Source organism: Pelobates fuscus, chromosome 13 (assembly GCF_036172605.1).
Source record: "Pelobates fuscus isolate aPelFus1 chromosome 13, aPelFus1.pri, whole genome shotgun sequence".
Lineage (NCBI taxonomy): Eukaryota > Metazoa > Chordata > Amphibia > Anura > Pelobatidae > Pelobates > Pelobates fuscus.
Genome location: NC_086329.1, coordinates 111,148,917 through 111,171,523, shown reverse-complemented (window position 1 = coordinate 111,171,523; position 22,607 = coordinate 111,148,917). Strand labels below are relative to the sequence as shown.

The 22,607-nt window shown below is 41.2% G+C and overlaps 1 protein-coding gene across 1 annotated transcript; it reads right to left on the bottom strand.

Annotated features, from left to right (window-relative positions):
* Positions 1-4,642: 4,642 nt before the first annotated feature.
* Positions 4,643-22,423, bottom strand: LOC134582713 (embryonic protein UVS.2-like). The gene is made up of 14 exons (XM_063439356.1): positions 22,343-22,423; positions 22,110-22,137; positions 21,403-21,459; positions 21,056-21,124; positions 17,530-17,667; positions 17,329-17,446; positions 15,882-16,060; positions 15,664-15,745; positions 13,849-13,976; positions 11,607-11,722; positions 7,880-8,105; positions 6,906-7,024; positions 5,683-5,911; positions 4,643-4,667 (listed from the first exon to the last, which is right to left on the bottom strand). The coding sequence occupies exons 1-14, from the start codon at positions 22,421-22,423 to the stop codon at positions 4,654-4,656; spliced, it is 1,584 nt and encodes a 527-aa protein (XP_063295426.1). The 3' UTR covers positions 4,643-4,653.
* Positions 22,424-22,607: the final 184 nt, after the last annotated feature.

The window sequence follows — 22,607 nt, the reverse complement described above, 5'->3', positions numbered from 1 at the left end:
TGGACGAGGAGGTAGCCAACACTGTTTTTTATTTTTTACAAATAAGATAGAAATGGCGCTTAAGGATATATACAATAGTGGGTGCTGCTATACCCAAGTATATTGCCACCACATATACTGAAGAAAGATACCTGTGATATGCAATTACATTTTGGAGATCTTACTGTGAACATCTGTCTGTGTCATGGTAACCTCTTCCCAGCGCTGCAAAGAGATTGCAGGAAAAACAAGTGATTGCTAAATTACATAGTTACAAGTCCATGGCAAAGAAATGATCGATTATTTTAAGAGGTCTTTATTCTAATCTTATAGTATCGATTCTCTCTTTACAGCTTAAAAGAACAGCCTCATACTATTTTTTAAGTCAGATTCCAAGTTTCTTCATCCCTGCTCCCTGCCATTATTGGATTTATTTAAATTCATCCTTAAACCTTACAATTACATCTATTATCATCACAGCACAAAAGAGGATTGATTGCTATAGGTTGCCTGTTATAAAGACTGTACTTAATGCTGATTGGTCGAAGAGTTTACCTGTTCATGCTTGACTGTGATATTTCTTTCCTTAGTGTTACCTATCTGTTTTTAATATGTTTGCTGCTGTGAGCAGTAAAGAAAGTTGTATGTATAATACTCGGCTTCTGTTATTAATAAAACTCATATTTAATTTTGTCCCATGGCTAGGAAAATCTTGAATCTGAAATACTATTTGCCCATTGGCAAACCAGTCAGAGCACTTAGCAAGCCAACTGGGACTTCTCTTAATAACATAGCAGTCAGAGCGCTCTGATTGGTTTACTAGTCAAGCAATCAATGAGCTCTTAGTAATATTGCAAAAGAATTTGAAGAAACAAGACTGCTGGGCTGGGATTTCGCCGTCTGCTATCCACCCTGAACCTATGACCAGGCTTCAGGTTCCAGTAGGTGAACCTCTTCCTTCTGCAGAGCGAAGCAGGATCAGGCACAAGAGCTCTTACAAGAGCTCAGTAGCTAAGGGAGTATGAAGAGCATAGCAATCCCTGTAGTGATTATAGCTGTCTCCTGCAAACACGAGTCGAGGCAGCGAGTTAGAGGGTCAAGTAGTTCTCTTTGATTGGCACCAAAGGGCCTTCTTTTATGCAGGTTTTAAAGATACAGTACCGCGCACAGGGTTTTGCAGAACAACCAATAACACACGTAATATACAATAAAACACATTTCCCATTCATTCCCTCAAAATCCTCCCCTCTGCCTGTGATATAATTACTGTACACAATGGGTTAATGTAATTATCACAGGCAGGAAAAATATACTTTTTATACATACACTGTAACTTTAAAACTACACATCCAATCTACATATTATTAATCAGCATACTTTAAACAAAAATCATACAAATCCCTCCAGTAATTCAAAAGTTAGTCGGAAGTCCTTGTGACCGACCGCAAGCACATTTTCATGCCCAAAACAGTTCCATAGATTTGGGCTGTGTGGTCGGTCTATTTCAGGCAGAAAAATGACTAAGTCCCATTCGAATGCACGAACGGGGCCGTTCGAGCAATTGGCTCAGTATAGCAGTGAGTTCAAACTGCCGACTTAGTCTCTGTAGCTGAAAACTGAGTGGTGGAGAAGATAAGGGTCAGCGGTGTTCGTTGAAATGTGTAGCCGATTTCAGTTTCATGGATTTGGCTACACAAATCCTGACCACGTTCGAATGAACAAAGATGGCCACCGCCACGAATGACAGGCCACCCAGCGGTCGGCAATTTACCTACAGCAGGTTCCCAGCCTGGGAGGTAAATTGCCTGCACGCTTCCACTTCTAGGTGGTCCGCCTGTGTGGTACTTGGCTCAGTAAGCCCCATTTACTGAACCAAGTGTAAAGAAGCCATGAATAAAGTACTTTAACCAAGTCTGGGTACACTGGGGACACAGGCTTAAAGGAGCAGTGTCCCAAAAAAGTCTGGGGACACCGTCTTAAAGGAGCATTGTCCCAATTTTCCCTGTGATCCGACAATTTGCTTAAAGGGCCAGCTCCAGTCCCATAAAAGTCCATAGCCCCAATATGCTCACAGACTGTTCTTAAAGGGCCACAGTCATGAGAAAGGAGGCTGTCAAATAGGCTCCTCCATAATCCAGGGAAGCAGGGCAATTTGTCACTTAAAGAGATAGTTACAAAAGGCATTTTTAAACAGAGTATTTTATCATTAATTAGGGCCCCCATCAATCACCAATGATTGGAGAAGGTACCACCCTTTAGTATTAATATTAGGAATCCAGGCCTTTTTCCACGGTTTGGACCCTGTAGATACACCTGGTCCTCCTCCTTTATTGGTAATATTAGGTGAAGTCAGGCCCGGACAGGCCATCGGGCACACCGGGCAAATGCCTGGTGGGCCGCGATGGCTGTGGGACCGAGGCTGGCAGGGGAGATCACAGGATCTCCCCTGCCAGACCCTGCAGGGCCAGCGCTACCCAAGCGCCGGCCCTGCTGTGTGTCTCCATGGGCCGGTGGGGAGATCAAAGATCTCCCTCACCGGCCCAGAGACACTGAGATGCGGCTGCCGGCAGGAGAGGGAGGGAGGCAGGAGAGAGGACTGGCGGAGCTCTAGCCAGCAGCTCCGCCGGGTCCTCTCGCGAGGTCTAGAGTTCACTCTCACCACTGGACCACCAGGGAAGGCAGCATGGCTCTCCCTCCCAGGCAGAATGGCTCCCCATCCCCAGGCAGAACGGCTCCCCCCCTCCCAGGCTAAAGGTAAGAAGGGAGGGGGGGATATCACTTTTTTATTATTATTAATAAAAAAAAATATTTTAATTTAAATAAAAAATACTTTCACAATCACACACAACCCCCAGACACACACAGCACCCCCAGACACACACAGCACCCCTAGACACATACAGCACCCTCAGACACACAAATCACCCAAACACACACAGCACCCTCGCTCACACACACAGCACATATATATATATATATAGGTAAGAAACAGGAGCACTCACTTGGAATTTTTCAAATGTGTATTAACCGTTTAACCACAAATCAACATCAACGTTTCGACCCTTCAGGGTCTTTATCAAGATAGTGATAGTGCACATGAAGTACAAATATATACATAATACTGATTAGTAAACTTACCCCACCTGTGTGAAGTGATTCCGGAAATCAAAGAAGCCGGACGGAGTGTGTGTGTATAGTGAAATGAACGCCTGCGTCATATATTATATAAAATAACCCTCAGTGAGTTAACAAAGAAAATTAGAAACCTAGAATGTGACGGCAGATAAAAACACCCTCACACACAGCACCCCTCTTACATACACACACACACACACACACACTGCGCCCCTCACACATACAATACGTCCAAATATATATATATATATATATATATATATATATACATACACACACACACATATACACACACACTACAGCACCCCTCACACTGCACCACTACACACATTATGCTCCAGATACACGCTAGATCCCTTACCCCATATGCACTCTTAATCCTCTATACACACACATAATCTCCTATACACACTCTGGGTCTTTACACACTAGATCTCCTACACACACACACACACACACACACTGCATTCCTTGTCAGCAAACACATACAACATTCTGTAAACACACCCTCTCTACAACCCCTACACACACTACGTCACCTATACACACACACACACACACACTACAGCCCGTATACACACACTCGCTACATCCCCTATAACACTACACCCTCTATACACACACTCTCTACAGCCCCTAGCCACACATATTACACCACAAACACAAATGAAATTGACCTATTTACACAATACCACACCACACTCTACACACACGCAATCCCTCAAGCAGACTCCAAACACATGCACCATACACTTTCCTGGCCATTTTGTCCTCTGGTATCCCACTTGTGGAGACACCAGAGACAATTTAAAAGCAAACACAGCGCACGCATGTTATTAAATTTGCTTGCGCTGTGCAGAACAAATACAGGGCCTTTTCTAATGCTAGAGCTCTTCAGCGGGGCTCTGCGCATTGAACCAACTTGCTCACTTTGAGAGGGGGTGTGCTTGTCATTAGTGATGACAAAACACACCGTCTCTGGCCCCACCCCCTTCTTAGGGGGCCGGTCTGATTGAAAAATGCCCGGGCCTAATTTGTTTCCCAGTCCGGCCCTGGGTGAAGTCCAAACAAAATTCAGGCCCATTCAGTGCCTGACTTACACAATATGGACATTGCTGGATTCCATCAACAAACTTCCATATTTTGCAGTCTTAATTGCCCTATACATCAGCACATGGTTTTGCCCCTTTCCCTACTAGGCTATTCAGACATTAGTGAATAACATTGTTAATATATAAATTCATAGAAAATGACAGCTACCATTCAATGGCCATTTAAATAAATTAAACAAAAATATTTTAATTTAAAATAATTTTATTTTATTTTATTGTTGAGATTATTAACAGAATATTTATAAATCACAGTAAATGCAATATATGACCAAGTTTTTATTTGATTAAACTAAAACAGAATTGAGGAACATTTTGCTTCTTTTCGAGTTGAAACAAAATAATTCATTATTTATTCATTGTATCTTTTCCCCAGGTATCCAGTAAACTAGTCAATGTTATCAGAATGTTTCTTCTGTCCCAGCTTCCTTTAAGATAGTGGCACTGAAATGCATGAAAACAAAGATACATAGAGAAAGTGTGGGCATTAAATCAATCATCAGACTCAGAAATATTCTTAGTATCTCATTCTATAAATGAATCCCCAGGGAATGACGATTAACCTTGGAGATGCAGATGTATGTTGACCGTGATGCCAAACCAGAACATATTATTCAAGGCTTTCAATTCTACACAAAATCATGTTCTATCATTGCCATTTCCACATATCCCCCCTTCTATCTTCATTATTTCATCTCTCCCGACCATTTCCATCATTCTGTCAATGTCCACCATCTTAATGATCGATTTCCTCTCTCATGTATAAACTCCATGCTTCTCTATGTATCTTCTACTGCCTCCATGCTTCTCTAACTCTCCCATACTGACTCCATGCTTCTCCAACTCTCCCATACTACATCCATGATTTGCTAACTCTCTCTACTGACTCCATGCTTCTCTACCTCTCACATACTACATCCATGCTTCTCTAACTCTCCCATACTGCCTCCATGCTTCTCCAACTCTCCCATACTACATCCATGATTTGCTAACTCTCTTTCCACCTCTATGATTCTCACACGTCCTGCCATTTTCATGAATTCCCACTCTTTTCAACAACTTCCACAGTTACTTCGCTCCCCTATCATTTATCAATCCACTCACACCTTAATTCCTTGATTCTATCACTCCATTATCATCACTATGTTCTTTCTCTCCCTAACCATCTCCCTCCTTCCCTCTTTCCCCTGCCTCTTTCCAGCTACCTTGCAGACCATGGTACAAGGGCATAGGGAATATCACTGCACTCATTTATTGAAATCAGTTGCATAAAACAAAACAACCAATGCTATTGTAAATACTGGAGTGAATCATGAAATTGAACCACTGCAAACTGAAATCTTGTAATTTCTTTGAAAAAATAAAGCCACACTTAGCAAATTTAAAGCTCAAGGAACTTAAGTAAGACACATTTTTACATTTTTTTCATTCAAAGGTGGTTGTTGGCCAAAATACTCACCAAAAACATAGGAAGCCTTGAAGCCTTCATACTGGCCAGATTCGTCACTAATGAATTGTAGCATCATTGAATTTCCAGCAGAATAAACTGTTCGTGAAGATAACAAGCCACATAATATCTGTGATGGTCCCAAAGAGGTATCTAGCCCATTATAAATGGACAGAGAATCATAGCTGCAGGAATTTGAGAACGCATCCTCCAGGTCAAAATTAATTAAAGTTAATTTGATCTGTAGAAGAAAATACACTTCATTATTATTTTGGAAAATAACACAACACATTAAGTGAATTGATATGTTAAAAAAAAGAAAACGCTTGCCTCTTCTCAAAACTTCATTAATAACAACAATAAAAAATAAATACATATAATCAGTGCTGTATTACGGATTTGTGCTGCCCTAGGCACGACTAAATTTGGCACCCCCTTATCTAAAGTTGCCCAACCAATTTGTGTCAAGGACTTTTTTTTGACTGACAGGCACACACACACTCACAATGACACACACACACATACACACACACACACACACTCACACTCGCTGACAGTCACAAACATACTCACTGACAGTCACAAACATACTCACTGACAGTCACAAACATACTCACTGACAGTCACAAACATACTCACTGACAGTCACAAACATACTCACTGACAGACACACACAGACACACACAGACACACACAGACACACACAGACACACATTTTCTCACCAATTTTTTATATAATATAATATTTTCTAATAGGACAAAAGGACATCTCCCTCATCACCCGGCTAGAATATTAGTACTTTAACACCTAGGGTGGTCCCTAAGGTGGCAGCCAGCTCTTGGGCCCCCCAGTACACAAGACAAACAAGGCATTTACCTGGGCACTTGAGGCAGCGTTTTTTGCCCCCCCCCCCTCCCCCTGAAAGTGCCACCCTAGGCAAATGCCTTGTTTGCCTTGTGGTAAATACACCCCTGCTATAATAATTAAAATGATTATTAACTCAACATACACATTGACATACAGATAATCTATCCAGAAACCTATCTCCTCCATCCATAGCTAGATGCATGGTTAAGGGTCAGTCTTACATTCATGTCTCAGGCCCACAATCCGTACAGTGTACATCCAGATTTCCCTCTGTCACATTAGAGAGTAAGAGACTGTCTAAATCAATCCATGGAGTTATTCCAGCATATTATATATAAATGAGTAACACTAAAGGAAGGCATTCTACCTTGTATCCTGCCGGAGCGATGATTTTCCAGATACAGTTCATATTTGGAGGATAATTGTTGGGGAAGCTAGGAGTGGTGAAGGTATTTGCTGAAGCATAGAAAATGGCTCCACATTGTACTGCGGGGTAAATGGCAGAAGTTAGTTAGATTGTCTAAGTAGAACCATTAGTTAAACACTCAGTGCCTTGTTCCTGTCAGAATCTGTGTTTAGCACCACTAACTGTGTATTTATCAGAATGTTTGTACACATCGCTGTCTCTACAGTTAGATAGAGGCCAATAGGTGAATATTATTAATGAAAAACAGAAGCAGAATAATTAATAAAAGACAAGGATTGTATTGTCATACACTGATGCATGTGAGCTAGTTTATAGCTCCACACTTGTGAGTGTATTTCTAATTCATTTATAATACATCCCTGCCCATACAATATTTCACTATCAGGATAACCTGGTGTTTATTGTCGTTTGATATTTTCCTCTTTTGATTCAGTGAGAGAGCCAGGCTCTCATTTGAATCACCCAATCTATAAATAATTTTGCACCATTAGGGTATATTTGAACTATTTACACATTTTATTTATAATTTTGTTTATTTACATTCTTGCATTTCCTTTGTTTACCACGAAGCACAACCTGATTTGCTTTTTTCTGAATTTGATTATTACTATAATACTGACTACCATTAACAATAAAACAAGCAGGTTTGCTGTTTGTCTGAGCCAAACTCTATATCATTTACCATAAAATCTAGAATTTAAAGGCTGTCATGGCCTCTGATTGAAGAACAGACATCAAGCACAGGCTTCTCTTCCACCCAGGGTGCCTGTAACATGACTACATCCTGTCAATGAGCAAACTGAGCTCACTGAGCCAATGAAAATAATAAAACAAAGTTCTAGGACTCCAGAATGGATGACATGGGAGAGGAACAGCATAGGACCTCTCTACACAAGTAGCATTGTCCAGTCTACCTGAGGTATAAGTAGCTTTAAATCCTGTCGCTGAAAGAGAACCATCACTGACAAACTCAATAAGCATCTGGCTACCAGTAGACATCAGTAGAGGGACGACTCCTGAGCCGCACGATCTATCCAGCAACAATGGGGACGTCTTACTGGGTCCATCGTAAATCTTAATGTAGTCAGACACACAGCCAGGAGAGGACTGCACATCAAAGGCATTAAACTGCAGCATAACCTTGGAAAATAAATTTGGTTAGATTTAGGGTTTCAAATGTACAAATAATAAGATATATTTACTAAAGCTAAATTGGCTCAATAAGTGATGGCAATCTAGCCAGTCACCACATTAAACTAGTATATAAAAAAAAAAACAGAATAAATAACAATCCTGTGGAGTTCACTAAGACCTCCTTATTATTGTATAGGAGGTATTTTACCTCCATATGTCCCCACCTGCCATGGTGGTTGGGTCCTCTTTAAATAACATTGGTGGTTTTTTTTTTCCCTGTGGGGTTGGCATTGTTTAACTGTTCATGAGGAAAGCGGTAATGTCCCCACCTATTCCCCACCCATGGTTGAGAGGTGGAGGCCGCGATATTATAGCATATACAATTAATAGTCCACCTTCCATATTTTGTAATTAATATGGGAGTAAACACTGCACAATGGTACTACACATTATTATTTATAGTAGGGCCAACACTTGTCACACATGGGTGGAGGACAGGGGTACACAGGTCCCCTTTTTAGTATTAAAGGACCACTCTAGGCACCCAGACCACTTCAGCTTAATGAAGTGGTCTTGGTGCCAGGTCCTTCTAGGGTTAACCCATTTTTCCATTTTTTCATATTTGTTCATATGTTTGTGAATGGGTTAAGCCTTCCCCTATTTCCTCTAGTGGCTGTCTCATTGACAGCCGCTAGAGGCGCTTGCGTGCTTCTCACTGTAATTTTCACAGTGAGAGCACGCCAGCATCCATAGGAAAGCATTATGAATGCTTTCATATGTGACCGGCTGAATGCGCGCGCAGCTCTTGCCGCGCGTGCGCATTCAGCCGACGGGGAGGAGAAGAGGAGGATCGGAGGAGGAGAGCTCTCCGCCCAGCGCTGGAAAAAGGTAAGTTTTAAACACTTTCCCCTTTCCAGAGCCGGGCGGTATGTTTTCCTGGCACTATAGTGGTCCTTTAATATTAAGGCTTTAACCAGTTGCCCATGAGTTGTGGACTGGGGGGGAGCATTAGGTCCTCCTTCATATATATTTAACGTAGCCCCGTGTGAGGGACCACGTGGCACCCCGACTGGGTGCCTCCACCAATCAAGTGCTCTAGTGCTCACTAAGTACTTCCAGCACTCCACCAGAAACCATCCGCACCGTAGTCCCCAAATCCAGCGTTACAGCTTGGCTGGGAACTCGCTGTCCTCCACCCACCCTGGACCCAAGACCAGGATCCAGCTTCCAGCGGGTGAACCTCTCCTACTCCAGAGAGTCTAGCAGGAACAGCTCTTAGAAGAGCTAGTGATTATAACCCAGGGAAGTATTGTGATATAGCAATCCCTAGAGCATATACAGCTGTTCCCCTCACACATGAGATGAGACTCTATGTTGAGGGTAGACAGGAACTTGTTTAATGGTAGCCACTACTGGCATTATATGCATATCCCCATGCAAGGGACACTCCCTCCTGGACCTGATGGTAGCCTGCAACAAATTTACATAAACCAATGACATTGGCCCCCAGGTCCAGGACACGCTCATACATAATGCACATTCCACTTGCGGGTGGTCTGACTCAGGGCTGCCACCAGAAATTTTGGGGTCCCTGACACAGCCCACCATCTGGGCCCACCATCTGTGTGTGTGTATAGTGGCTATAGAATGTGTGTAGTGGATACAAAGTGCGTGAGTAAAGTGGATACGCTGTTAAGTGGATTCAGATTGTATGTTTGTGTAGTGGACAGAGTGTGTGTGAGTAGTGAATGCAGTGTGTGTGTATAGTTAATGCAGAGTGTGTGTTTGTGTAGTGGATATAGTGTGTGTTTGTGTAGTGGAAGTAGTGTGTGTATAGTGACTGCAGAATGTATGTGTAAAGGATGTAGTGTGTGTATAGTGAATGCAGAGTGTGTGTGTGTGTGTAGTGGATGATGTGTGTGGTTGTGTAGTGGATGATGTGTATGGTTGTGTAATGGATGATGTGGATGGTTGTGTGGTGGATGATGTGCATGGTTGTGTGGTGGATGATGTGCATGGTTGTGTGGTGGATGATGTGTGTGGTTGTGTAGTGGATGATGTGTATGGTTGTGTAGTGGATGATGTGTATGGTTGTGTGGTGGATGGTGTGTATGGTTGTGTAGTGGATGATGTGTATGGTTGTGTAGTGGATGCAGTGTGTCTGTTTGATATGTGTGTGTGTGTGTGTGTGTGTGTGTGGTGGATGTGTGACAAATGCTGCTGGGAGGTATTTTTTTTATGTAGATTTTTTATAATAAAAAGAAAAAAAAAAGATGTATTCCTCTCTCCCTGCCTCTTACCTGTAGCCAGGGAGGGGGGACACTGGATTCCCTGGTGGTCCGGTGGCTCAGCTTTTTGGGACAAAAAGGAGGAGCCCAGCAGACTCCCTCCACGTTCTCCCTCCTGCCAGCCACTGCTCTATGCGAGCCCCGCATGCATTGCGTGCCGCGGAGCGTTGTCATGACAACCCGCGGCAATGCTTTAGTGCTGTGGCTCCCGAGAGTGCTGGAGGGGAAGGTAAGTATATCCTGGGTCCGCAGAGGCATATATACATAGCAGTACTCGCTATGTATATATGCAGATTGAAGGGCTGGGGGCCCGGGCATGCAGAGGATTACCTGTTCAGTCCGGGCCCCCAAGGACCGCCGGACCCATGACAACCGTCATGGTTGTCACTCCCTGCTGCGGCTCTGGTCTGACTGTTCGGTAATTTGTTTGGTATACGAACACAAACTCCTAATTCGTTCAATAAGCTCTGTACACTGAACCATATAAATCAAAAAAGCACTAACAGTGCCTTTAACCAAAGTTTTACACAAGGGCGATAGTCACAGGGCAGGAGGCTGGTAAACAGGATCCTCCAAAAGCCCGTGGCGAGGTTAGTTTCACCTCACCCCATCTTATAGACAATGGTAGGGGCACGGGGAGGGAGGGGGCAGCAATGTCCATTTGCTAGTTTTAGATATTCCTACACCTCTTTTATCATAATATAATTCAGGCCATTTTTTAGCCTTCAGTCTGGCTTAAATCTGGACAATATTTAAGCCCGTTCGGTTCCTGATTAACAAAATACAGCCACTAATGACTTCTGTGAACAATGTGCAGATTTTACAGTCTAAAAACCCCAGTATGCATCCGGATGATTTGCCCCTTTTGGTACGGAGCCATTCGGACATTACTTAATAACATCACATTTTTCATGTTTATTCAGTTAAAGCTGACATTATATATTAAACAAATTACCATACGTAGGTACAGGTATCATTACCGTGATTTTTTATAAATCACTTCTGTATCCTGAAGCAATGTGATAACAAAATAAAACATGTAACTACATTCCATCAAATACAATGAGTGAAGAGCATCTAGAGGCTATGAGGACCTGGCACCATTGAGTTATGTAGAGTTGGATTACCGTTACACATGAGGTAAAGTGCCATGTACGCATAACGCAAGAGAGATTGCCATTGTTGTAGAATAGTGATAGGTACTCAATGAAGGACTTACCTTGCCAGATGGGATTCTTATTAACCAAACACAGCTGGAATTTTGAGGATATGCAGAGGGATAATTGGCCGAAGTCAAAGTTCCATTGATAGTATTGAGCAATGTAGCACAAACATCTGAATATAACACAAAGAAAATACATTGAAAATGGTGATAGAAATGGTGATAGAAACGGTTGACATTTGGTGCAATTTACTAAGTGGTTAAAGAGCCACATTATTTTCTTACTGGCTGCTTTTGAACAAAGCTGAGCCTACATTGTTATTTTCCTAGCATGTGTTGTCTTTTCCGATGTTGGGAAAGTAACTGATATAACCGGTTTATTCTACTGCATTACTAGACACTTTAATGGACACTTCCTGCACCTATTCGGCGGAGAGTAATATTAAAAACAATAATTATTGTCAATAAACTATTGATTTTTTTGATTGGGTAACTAAAACTATAGATCAGGGTGGTGCAGTAGACATTGCTTACCTAGATTTCAGTAAGGCTTTTGACACTGTTGCACATAGAAGGCTTATCAATAAACTACAATCTTTGAGTTTGGATTCCAATATTGTTGAATGGGTAAGGCAGTGGCTGAGTGACAGGCAACAGAGGGTTGTAGTCAATGGAGTATATTCAAAGCTTGGGCTTGTCACCAGTGGGGTACCTCAGGGATCTGTACTTGGACCCATTCTCTTTAATATTTTTATTAGTGATATTGCAGAAGGTCTTGATGGTAAGGTGTGTCTTTTTGCGGATGATACTAAGATATGTAACAGGGTTGATGTTCCAGGAGGGATAAGCCAAATGGAAAATGATTTAGGTAAACTAGAAAAATGGTCAGAGTTGTGGCAACTGACATTTAATGTGGATAAGTGCAAGATAATGCATCTTGGACGTAAAAACCCAAGGGCAGAGTACAGAATATTTGATAGAGTCCTAACCTCAACATCTGAGGAAAGGGATTTAGGGGTGATTATTTCTGATGACTTAAAGGTAGGCAGACAATGTAATAGAGCAGCAGGAAATGCTAGCAGAATGCTTGGTTGTATAGGGAGAGGTATTAGCAGTAGAAAGAGGGAAGTGCTCATGCCATTGTACAGAACACTGGTGAGACCTCACTTGGAGTACTGTACACAGTACTGGAGACCCTATCTTCAGAAGGATATTGATACCTTAGAGAGAGTTCAAAGAAGGGCTACTAAACTGGTTCATGGATTGCAGGATAAAACTTACCAGGAAAGGTTAAAGGATCTTAACATGTATAGCTTGGAGGAAAGACGAGACAGGGGGGATATGATAGAAACATTTAAATACATAAAGGGAATCAACACAGTAAAGGAGGAGACTATATTTAAAAGAAGAAAAACTACCACAACAAGAGGACATAGTCTTAAATTAGAGGGACAAAGGTTTAAAAATAATATCAGGAAGTATTACTTTACTGAGAGGGTAGTGGATGCATGGAATAGCCTTCCAGCTGAAGTGGTAGAGGTTAACACAGTAAAGGAGTTTAAGCATGCGTGGGATAGGCATAAGGCTATCCTAACTATAAGATAAGGCCAGGGACTAATGAAAGTATTTAGAAAACTGGGCAGACTAGATGGGCCGAATGGTTCTTATCTGCCGTCACATTCTATGTTTCTATGTTTCTATGTTTAATGAGGCTAGGAAAGTTTAATGACACTGAAGGTGGGCCGGGGGATGATACCCACTCCCTAAGCACTAAATATATTCAAATGTCCAGGAGGTTTTCTCCCACGATGTCAACATCTCTGCTTCAGTGCCCCTCAGAAAAACCTAGGCAGTCTGGATAGTATCAATTAATCTATTTAAACTTAAAAGAACCTCAATGTTTTTAAAGTGTGCCAAAAAACACCTTTTCTTAGTCAATAAAAGTATCACTTTTAAACGTTGTTTTATTTTGAAGGAATAACCATACCCACAACAACCTACTGTAGCGATTATGAAGTCAGAGGTGCCCTGTAGTCACGCAGGTTTAGTATTGTTTGGCAATATACTTGGTTCTAGTCTGGCACCTGTGGCTACAGTCCTTGCATCCAACATTCTCCTTTAGACTGTCTCATGAGCACAGTCACCCATAATCCCATTTGGCTTTGTAGACCAAATGTTGGGACCACAAAAACCAGGTAAGTTATCAAAATGGCTTTAAATCCGACTGTTAGGGAAACACCAGTGCTTGTAGTTTTAGCTACTTTAAGTTTATAGGAAACACTGAGCATCAATAACTCACCACATTGATAGAGTCTGTTGATTTTAGACACGTCCAGAGGACTCACTCCATCTCTTTGTCCAATTGGTACAGAAGGGTTAGGTTTAGGTACAATGGTGTTCTTTCCTGAAGTGTTACTGAACGCGTTTCTTAGACACAAGAAGGAGACATTGAAAAATGAACATGTGAAGTCACTCACCTCAGCCGATCATAACAATGCAGAGAATATAACATGGTGCATGACAGAGGGCATCATTTCCATATTTACTAACAGGTAACGTGAACAAGAACCACAAAGAATAAACAAACAAAGAAAAAAAATGCCATTCTACCTGTGTATGATTTACTGAGAAGATTATAGGCTTAAAAAGTAACTTTTAATAAATAAATCTAAAATAAAAATATATTAAAGAAAAATAATAATAATATGAACAGCAGGAGTGAGTGGAGACTATACAGTGAGTAAAACTCTGACTACTTATACAAGCTGTGAAAGTGTATACATAATAACACTAATGCTGAAGCAATACTGTTTTACTACAATATAACATCAGGGTATTCCCAAGTAATAGAAGTGATACTGTATTATATATCACTAATCGCTGTAACAAGAGGGGGGAGATAAGACGACTGTTAAACCAGTGCTGTCAATAGTTAAAAGATTTATGGATAAGTAAATCCCTACATGACAGTACAACTAACGACATGGGTTAGCTCCACATACAATAATTGATAATGTTCTATGGTGCTTAACCTCAGAAAGATCCAAGATAATGGTTCAGCTAAGACAGATTTCTGACAGACGGCGATTAGCCAGTTAAATATCACAAAAGCTGCCTAGATCATAGCAGCGTATTGATAATAAATAAAGGTTGCTGTCAAGCAGTAAAGTGTAAAATAAGGGGTTGCTGACCTGGCTCCGTTTTTTCTCCAAGATACCTAGCAGTATATTCTAGTGTAACAACGGCTGCCTGCACTGAGTTATCTTATGCTTTACCACAGTGGAGCACAAAGTAGTAGCTCACCTGTGAAGGACTGCTGACAGGCAGCAGTTAACCGGTTAAAAGTCACACAAGTTGCCTAAGTGCTAGCTGCATCTAAATAATAGGTCAATGTGTAAAGAGAGGGTTTGCAAACAGTTTGAACAGGTTGTCTAGATGGTAGAAAATATATAGACAAATATACATACACTAGAATATACTGCTGGGTATCTTGCAGAAAAAACGGAGCCAGGTCAGCAACCCCTTATTTTACACTTTACTGCTTGACAGCAACCTTTATTTATTATCAATACGCTGCTATGATCTAGGCAGCTTTTGTGATATTTAACTGGCTAATCGCCGTCTGTCAGAAATCTGTCTTAGCTGAACCATTATCTTGGATCTTTCTGAGGTTAAGCACCATAGAACATTATCAATTATTGTATGTGGAGCTAACCCATGTCGCTAGTTGTACTATCATGTAGGGATTTACTTATCCATAAATCTTTTAACTATTGACAGCACTGGTTTAGCAGTCGTCTTATCTCCCCCTTCTTGTTACAGCTATTAGTGCTATATAATACAGTATCACTTCTATTACTTGGGAATACACTGATGTTATATTGTAGTAAAACAGTATTGCTTCAGCATTAGTGTTATTATGTATACACTTTTACAGCGTGTATAAGTAGTCACAGAGTTTTACTCGCTGTATAGTCTCCACTCAGTCTATGATATTCACCATTTAGGGGTTACCCCCCTTTTTTGTGCCCACTACCTTGTGATATCTAAATTTTGGCCCCAGGTTAATTCTTTTCATTTTCCTTTGTATAACAAGAACCACAAAGATACTTACCCGGGATAATGCATCACAGAACCATAGTCATATTCAAGACCCAGGTTATTAGTCTGCTTTTCCTGAAAGTTGATTATTTCACCTGTAAGGTATAATAATATTAATTATAATAAATAGACAAACAGAGAGAAATGTAAATGGATAGATAGATAGATAGATAGATAAATGACAAAGATAAATAGACAGACGTACAGACAGACAAACAAACTGATGCATACCTGGTGAGATATACTGGGTCATTATAGTAACAAAGTCATTACGGTCACTCCTAGAGTGCTCATGGAAAAAGCCCAGATTATGTTCAAGTTCGTGCTGGATGGTTCCTTTGGACATACAACCACTGGCAGCGAGGTTCACCCCCTGGCCACCTCCTACTTTTCCAACGCATGATGAGCAGCTGCTAAAATATAGAATAAATAGCCACAATGAGCTAATCATTTCTTTAAATAAGCAATATTGTAAATCAAGGTACGCATGAGAACTCCTGGTTTAGAATGCTTTGGGAATGTGAATTGTTAAACCTCGTAGTTTCTCTTTACATCTGCGTATATTCCCTAAATATTGAGTTATGGAGAAAGGACAAATTAAATCAGACACAAATTCTAGATACAAAATTATACAAATAATCTGTTTCGGTTATTTTTTTAGACTGTCTCAACTCTGATATATTATCTTGCAAGTTGCAAGGTAACTCACCACAAATCACTGTTATGCAAATATACCACTTGTGCTCCAAAGGGGAAGGAGGCCATATAAGAGGACAAACTGGCAATGGGCAGACAAGAGGTGGATTCCTAGCAGACCCAGACTGACAGATACAAACCGTCACAATGGTTTGCAATGCTGACTGCAAAATAATATTTACACTTGTTCACAACAAGAACATTTTTCTTGGCCGAATCATTTTTTTATCTGCACGTAGAACATTTTTCCGAAAAAAAATGATTTTGCGTGAATGTAATTTTAGCAGAAACTGAATCAGAAAATGAAAGAATGGCATGGTGACGGGTCAGTTAATATGCTGCAAAATAAAGGGAGAGACAAAATTCAGACTAGGGTTTGTGGAGTCCATAGCTTCGTATTAATGAACGAGACTTACCTTCATTTTACGGCCATTTGCTTCACAGATCAAGTAAAGAAAAAGGGAAAAAAGAGGAGTAGTAAAAATATCTATTGTATATTAATTAAATATTTAATATATACAATTACATTTTGTTTCCTCCTTTTCCCCTCTATTTCTCACGTGATCTGTGAAGAAAGTCGGCATTTAATTACTGTACCCTAGTCACAAACTATCTTTTTTCACATCAATCTTTTGTTTGGGTTCCTCAGGTGGAATTCAGAATCTATACACTGAATTGAACATGTTCTGCATTGTGCAGTTCAATGGGTCCATTATTCGGTTGCATTTTGGATCAGTGTTCAGGAATTCTACCAATTAGGCGATTGGATCAACTTTGACCAAACTGCAGTTCAGCCTGAAAACTATCTTCTAATGTAATAATTTTTATTATATCATTAACTAACATCATCCTATTAAAATTGTCATATGAAATTGGCTTATTTTATACAACACTGCATATCATTAAAACAATAACATTAGACATAAAAACATCCATTATTATCTATTCACATAAGTTTAGTACAAGGCATTTTAAAACATACCCTCCTGTGGCTACAATATTGAGGAAGTCTTTCTCTGTTGTCCGGGGTACAAAGCGTATACAGGTCAAGGTGTGGAACTCCTGCATGGAACTGTTAAACAAGCTGACTTGCTGAGTGTCTAGGGGAGGAATTAGAAAGAATTTTGGAACATTCCTTTTAAATAAACCAGCTCTCTAAGAATGGTATAGTAGAGCTACTCACTGTAACTGGACGAGAGGTTATATGGCACTATAACAGTCCCATCTGCAGATTTGGGCCAAAGAGAGCTTGCAGAGTTTATGGCACTGCGACCTCTGGGATGAATGAGAATGTCTCCCTCAATCGTCGGGAACTTGCTGTCTGCAATGGAGAGTGAAGTGTAAATAACACATAATATGTCATTCATTGTATTTCCTGTTACAATATAGTCTATGAGTATTTAGTCTATAAATGTACACATAGTTTTAGTAATCTCAGTATATCAGTCATTCCAAGCCAGATAACAAGAAAAGCTGGGTGTTACGATAACTTTCTTAGTTTATGCATTTATTATCTTTTTTGTAAATCAAAATAGATCTAAGTTCCCACGCATCAAACAGAAACCCAGTTATATTTTAATCCATCAGGATACAGTTCGAGCTGTAATAACAAGTTTAATGAAGATCGGACTGATATGCTCTCAGTGAAGAAGTCAATACAATCCATAACTCTATGTCAGCCACGTCCGTTCACATCACAAGAAAGTCACCTGGGAATATGCAGGGCCGGATTAAGAGCCCAGTGGGCCTGGTGCTGACAATTATGATGGGCCTATTTACAGAATCTTATCGACCAAAAACACTAAAAAAGTCATACCTCCCAAGCGTCATGTATCTGATGGAGATGGTGTTGGAGGGAAACTCATAGGATGCAGCTATAAGAAAACACATACTCTATGCTAATCTCTCTCTAATTTATGCTTTCATCTTTCAAGTAAATCCATACCCCCTAACAGCAGTGTCCAGTGAAGCAGGAAGTCAATGGGCGGGGTAAAAGGGTGTGCCACTGGCGCGAATCACGTGACCAGACCTGCCAAAAGGGGAGAACATGCCCAAAAAGGGGGCATGTCTGTCCAAAGAATTTGAAGGACAGCCTGGCATGAATGCATGTCAGGCTGCCCGCCAATCATGCAGGCTGTCCAACTAAGGGCATACTATGCAGGCAGCACCCTGAGCTTGACATAAATGCGTCTAATGATGCGCTCCTTCCATGCTTTCTAAGGACTGTCCCCTAGCACTCGCTGGTCCACTTGTCTCCTTACCTTCTTACTAGCAGGCAGAAGTTCCTGGTATATAGTCTGAGACAGAGAAAAGGTGTATGTAGTGAGTGTAGAAGAAAGGGGACATGCCACAGTGTTAGAGAGACCAACAGCATTACCTAAACTAATTTTAATGTCAGCCAGTCTACACAAGTTTTGTTCCCATACATCCCTCTTAAGCTTCCAAACTTAAAGGGACACTATAGTCACCAGAACAACTACAGCTTATTGTATTTGTTCTGATAAATAGAATAATTCCATTCAGGCCTTTTGCAGTAAACACTGACTTTTCAGAGAAAATAACTCCACTGGCCACTCCTTAGATGGCTGCTAGAGGTGCTTCCTGGGGCAGTACTGCCTAGTGTGCAGCACTGCCATTCAGTGTCTCCACCCTCTGCATGCAGACACTGAACTTTCCTCATAGAGATGCATTGATTCAATTTATCTTTATGAGGAGATGCTGATTGGCCAGGGCTATGTTGGACTTGTGCTGGCTCTGCCCCTGATCTGCCTAGTTAACAGTCTCAGCCAATCCTATGGGCAAGTATTGTAATTTGCTCAGACCACCACTTCTGATGATGTCAGCACACAGTCAGTTCAGAGGCAGAGCCAGCAGCTGCAGACTTGAATACAAGTTATATTTTACTATACTTAGGGAGGCAAGAAGGGGCCAGGGTGGTGGTTTTAACATAATGGGGTCAGAAATACATGATTGTGTTCCTGACCCTGTAGTGCTCCTTTAAGCAAGAGTATGTGAAGAGTAGTTAGGGTTGCCACCTTTCTTGGGGAAAAAATACCAGCCTTAATCATTTGTATAATCACAAGGAGTGACATCAGAGAAAATTCTGTAAAATCACCAACAAACTACTCACAGTTTGATTCTGCTGTATAGATGGATTGCTCCCAATGTCTCCCTGTCTCCCAGTGTCTCAGTCTCGCAAGTCACCCAGTGTCCCTATGTATCAGTGTCAGTGTCCCCATGTTGCCCAGTCCCCTAGTCTCCCAGTGTCTCAGTGTCCCCATTTCTCCCAGTGTCCCAATGTCTCAGTGTGTCCCCATGTCACTAGGATACTGGGGACACAGTGAGACCCGGGGACACAGAGACATGGGGACACTGAGAGACCCGGGAACACACAGACATGGGGACACTGGGAGACATGGGGACACTGAGACATTTAGGGAAACTGGGAGAAATGGGGACACTGAGACACTAGGGACACAGACACTGAGCCATGGGGCCACTGAAACATTTGGGGACACTAAGACACTAGGGACACAGAGACATGGGAACACAGACACTGGGAGACTAGGGGACACTGGCTGGGAGACAGACACTTGAGGACACTGAGAGACATGGGGACACTGACACATTTGGGGACACTAAGACACTAGGGACACAGAGACATGGGAACACAGACACTGGGAGACAAGGGGACAATGGGAGACTAGGGGACACTGGCTGGGAGACAGATACTTGGGACACTGGGAGATATGGGGACAGTTGTGGACATAGACATGGGGACACAGACATGGGGACACTGGGACACATGGGGACACTAGGCACACTGAGAGACATGGGACACAGACACTGGGAGACTTGGGGACACTGAGACACTAGGGACACTGGCTGGGGGACATGGGGACACTGGGAGAAATGGGGACATAGTGTCTCCGTGTCCCAATTTCTCAGTGTCTCCCAATGTCCCTATGTCTCACAGCATCCCCATGTGTCTCAGCATCCCCATGTGTCCCCAGTGTCCCCTAGTGTCTCAGTGTCCCCATGTTTTCCAGTGTCCCCAAGTGTCTGTGTTCCCAGGTCTCCCAGTGTCTGTGTCCCCATATGTCCTAGTGTCTCAGTGTCCCCTAGTGTCTCAGTGTCCCCATGTGTCCCCTAGTGTCTCAGTGTCCCCATGTGTCCCTACTATCTTTCCCCCCATCCCTCACTTAGAGCTGTTGTCTGGACTCTGTGCTGTGTTGCTGCTCCCTCATGGATCAGTGAGTAGTAGAGAGAGGCAGGGATATGCTGTAACTTCCCATACCTGCCTCTCTCCACACACAGTGACCCCTACTGGCCGGTGCTGGTATTGCAGAGTAATCTCCATTTATTCTGAGAAAAATACCTGCATTTGTATTGCTGGTATTACTGCAATACCGACACGGCCAGACAGCCTCAAATACCGGCTGTGCCAGTAAAATACCAGTCAGGTGGCAAACCTAAGAGCAGTGTGTAAAAAAAAAAAAATTTTTTTTTTTTTTTTTTTTTTAAATGGGCCTATTCCATGGGCCTGGGCCTGGAGCTGCAGCTCCATCAGCCCCTATGTTAATCCGGCCCTGGGAATATGGTTTGCACAAACGCATGTACTTGAATTGGAAAGTGTCAGAATGGGAGATACTGATATGGGTCAGAAGTGGATAATAATGTACCTCGGGTTCTGTTCTGGGTCCGCTCACCTTTGATCCCTTCATAACCAATCACAGATAGAGAAGCCGTGATCAGCAGCAGTACAAGGGAGAGGGGAGCTGGATAAGGAGGTTACTAAGGACAATTAGTGAAAAGAAATACTGAATCTCTGAAAACCAGTGATCTCCAACAATCTGTACTGGACATCCCGTTAATGCTTCATTAACACTATGTGTGGGATACGCCTAGTGGGAGTTGCAAAACTGATATAATTTCAGATTGGGATTTACTTAACCAACAGCAGCAGCAGGGGACACGTTTAATTACAACAATTTGACCTTTTTCATCCTAAATTGCTATGTTTCTGATTTTTACTTGTTTTTACTAATTTACTCACCTGGATTGTTTGCTAATTCACCCAGTATGGTGTCCTGTGTGTTTGTGTCTTTATTGTCTGGAAATAAATTGAGTAAATGTTCAATAAAAATCATAAAAATATATTAATGAAACAAACTAAAACCCAGTATTCAATAATAACAAAATAATAAAATACATTGAATGATATATAAATTAAATGTGGAAGTAAAACAAATGAAATGATAGAAAGACTGACAGATGCATGGTGGACGGATGGATAGAGAGACAGACAGACAGACAGACAGACAGACAGACAGACAGATAGATAGATAGATAGATAGATAGATAGATAGATAGATAGATAGATAGATAGATAGATAGACAGGTAGATAGATAGACAGACAGATAAATGATAGATAGATAGATAGAAAGATAGATAGATAGGTAGATAGATAGATAGATAGATAGATGGACAGACAGGTAGATAGATAGATAGACAGACAGACAGCTAGATAGATAGATAGATAGATAGATAGATACATAGATAGAGAGATAGAGAGACAGATAGATAGATGATAGATAGATAGATAGATAGATAGATAGATAGATAGATAGATAGATAGACAGATAGATGATAGATAGATAGATAGATAGATAGATAGATAGATAGAAAGATAGATAGGTAGATAGATAGATAGATATATAGATTAATATATGAATTATAAAGCTATATATCAGATATCTTACCAAGCGTTTTAAGATTAGGAAATATAATCTGTGAAATAAAGAAACACAGTTTGTGAACTTTCAATTAAAATAAATCTCAGCATGTTTTATTGCATCACATCACTTTATTACAAATGTAGAAATATCCCCAATAAATGACGTTTACATGTCTGCGTCCAATCATGAAATTAATGTCAGCAATCTAAATGATTAACTCACAACATGTTCCTTATTTTATCGTGTCGCTGTGTTACCTGTAAATTTGGTGGTAAAGGTACATTCAGGACTGGTCCAATCACACAGAGCAGAAGAATGATGGAGATTCCCATTTTCATCCAGTTGAGGTCTTTGTACCTGGGATTATTTCTATAGTGTGCTCTTTACAAGTTCTGTCTATAGATATGTTTTAACTCCATCTCAGATCCACCTTTTATACAAACTCTGGGTAAAACCTCAACCAATCAGAATCCGAGTTCCCAGGAAATGATGACAGCTGGAAGATGTGCCTCGAGGTCTTCT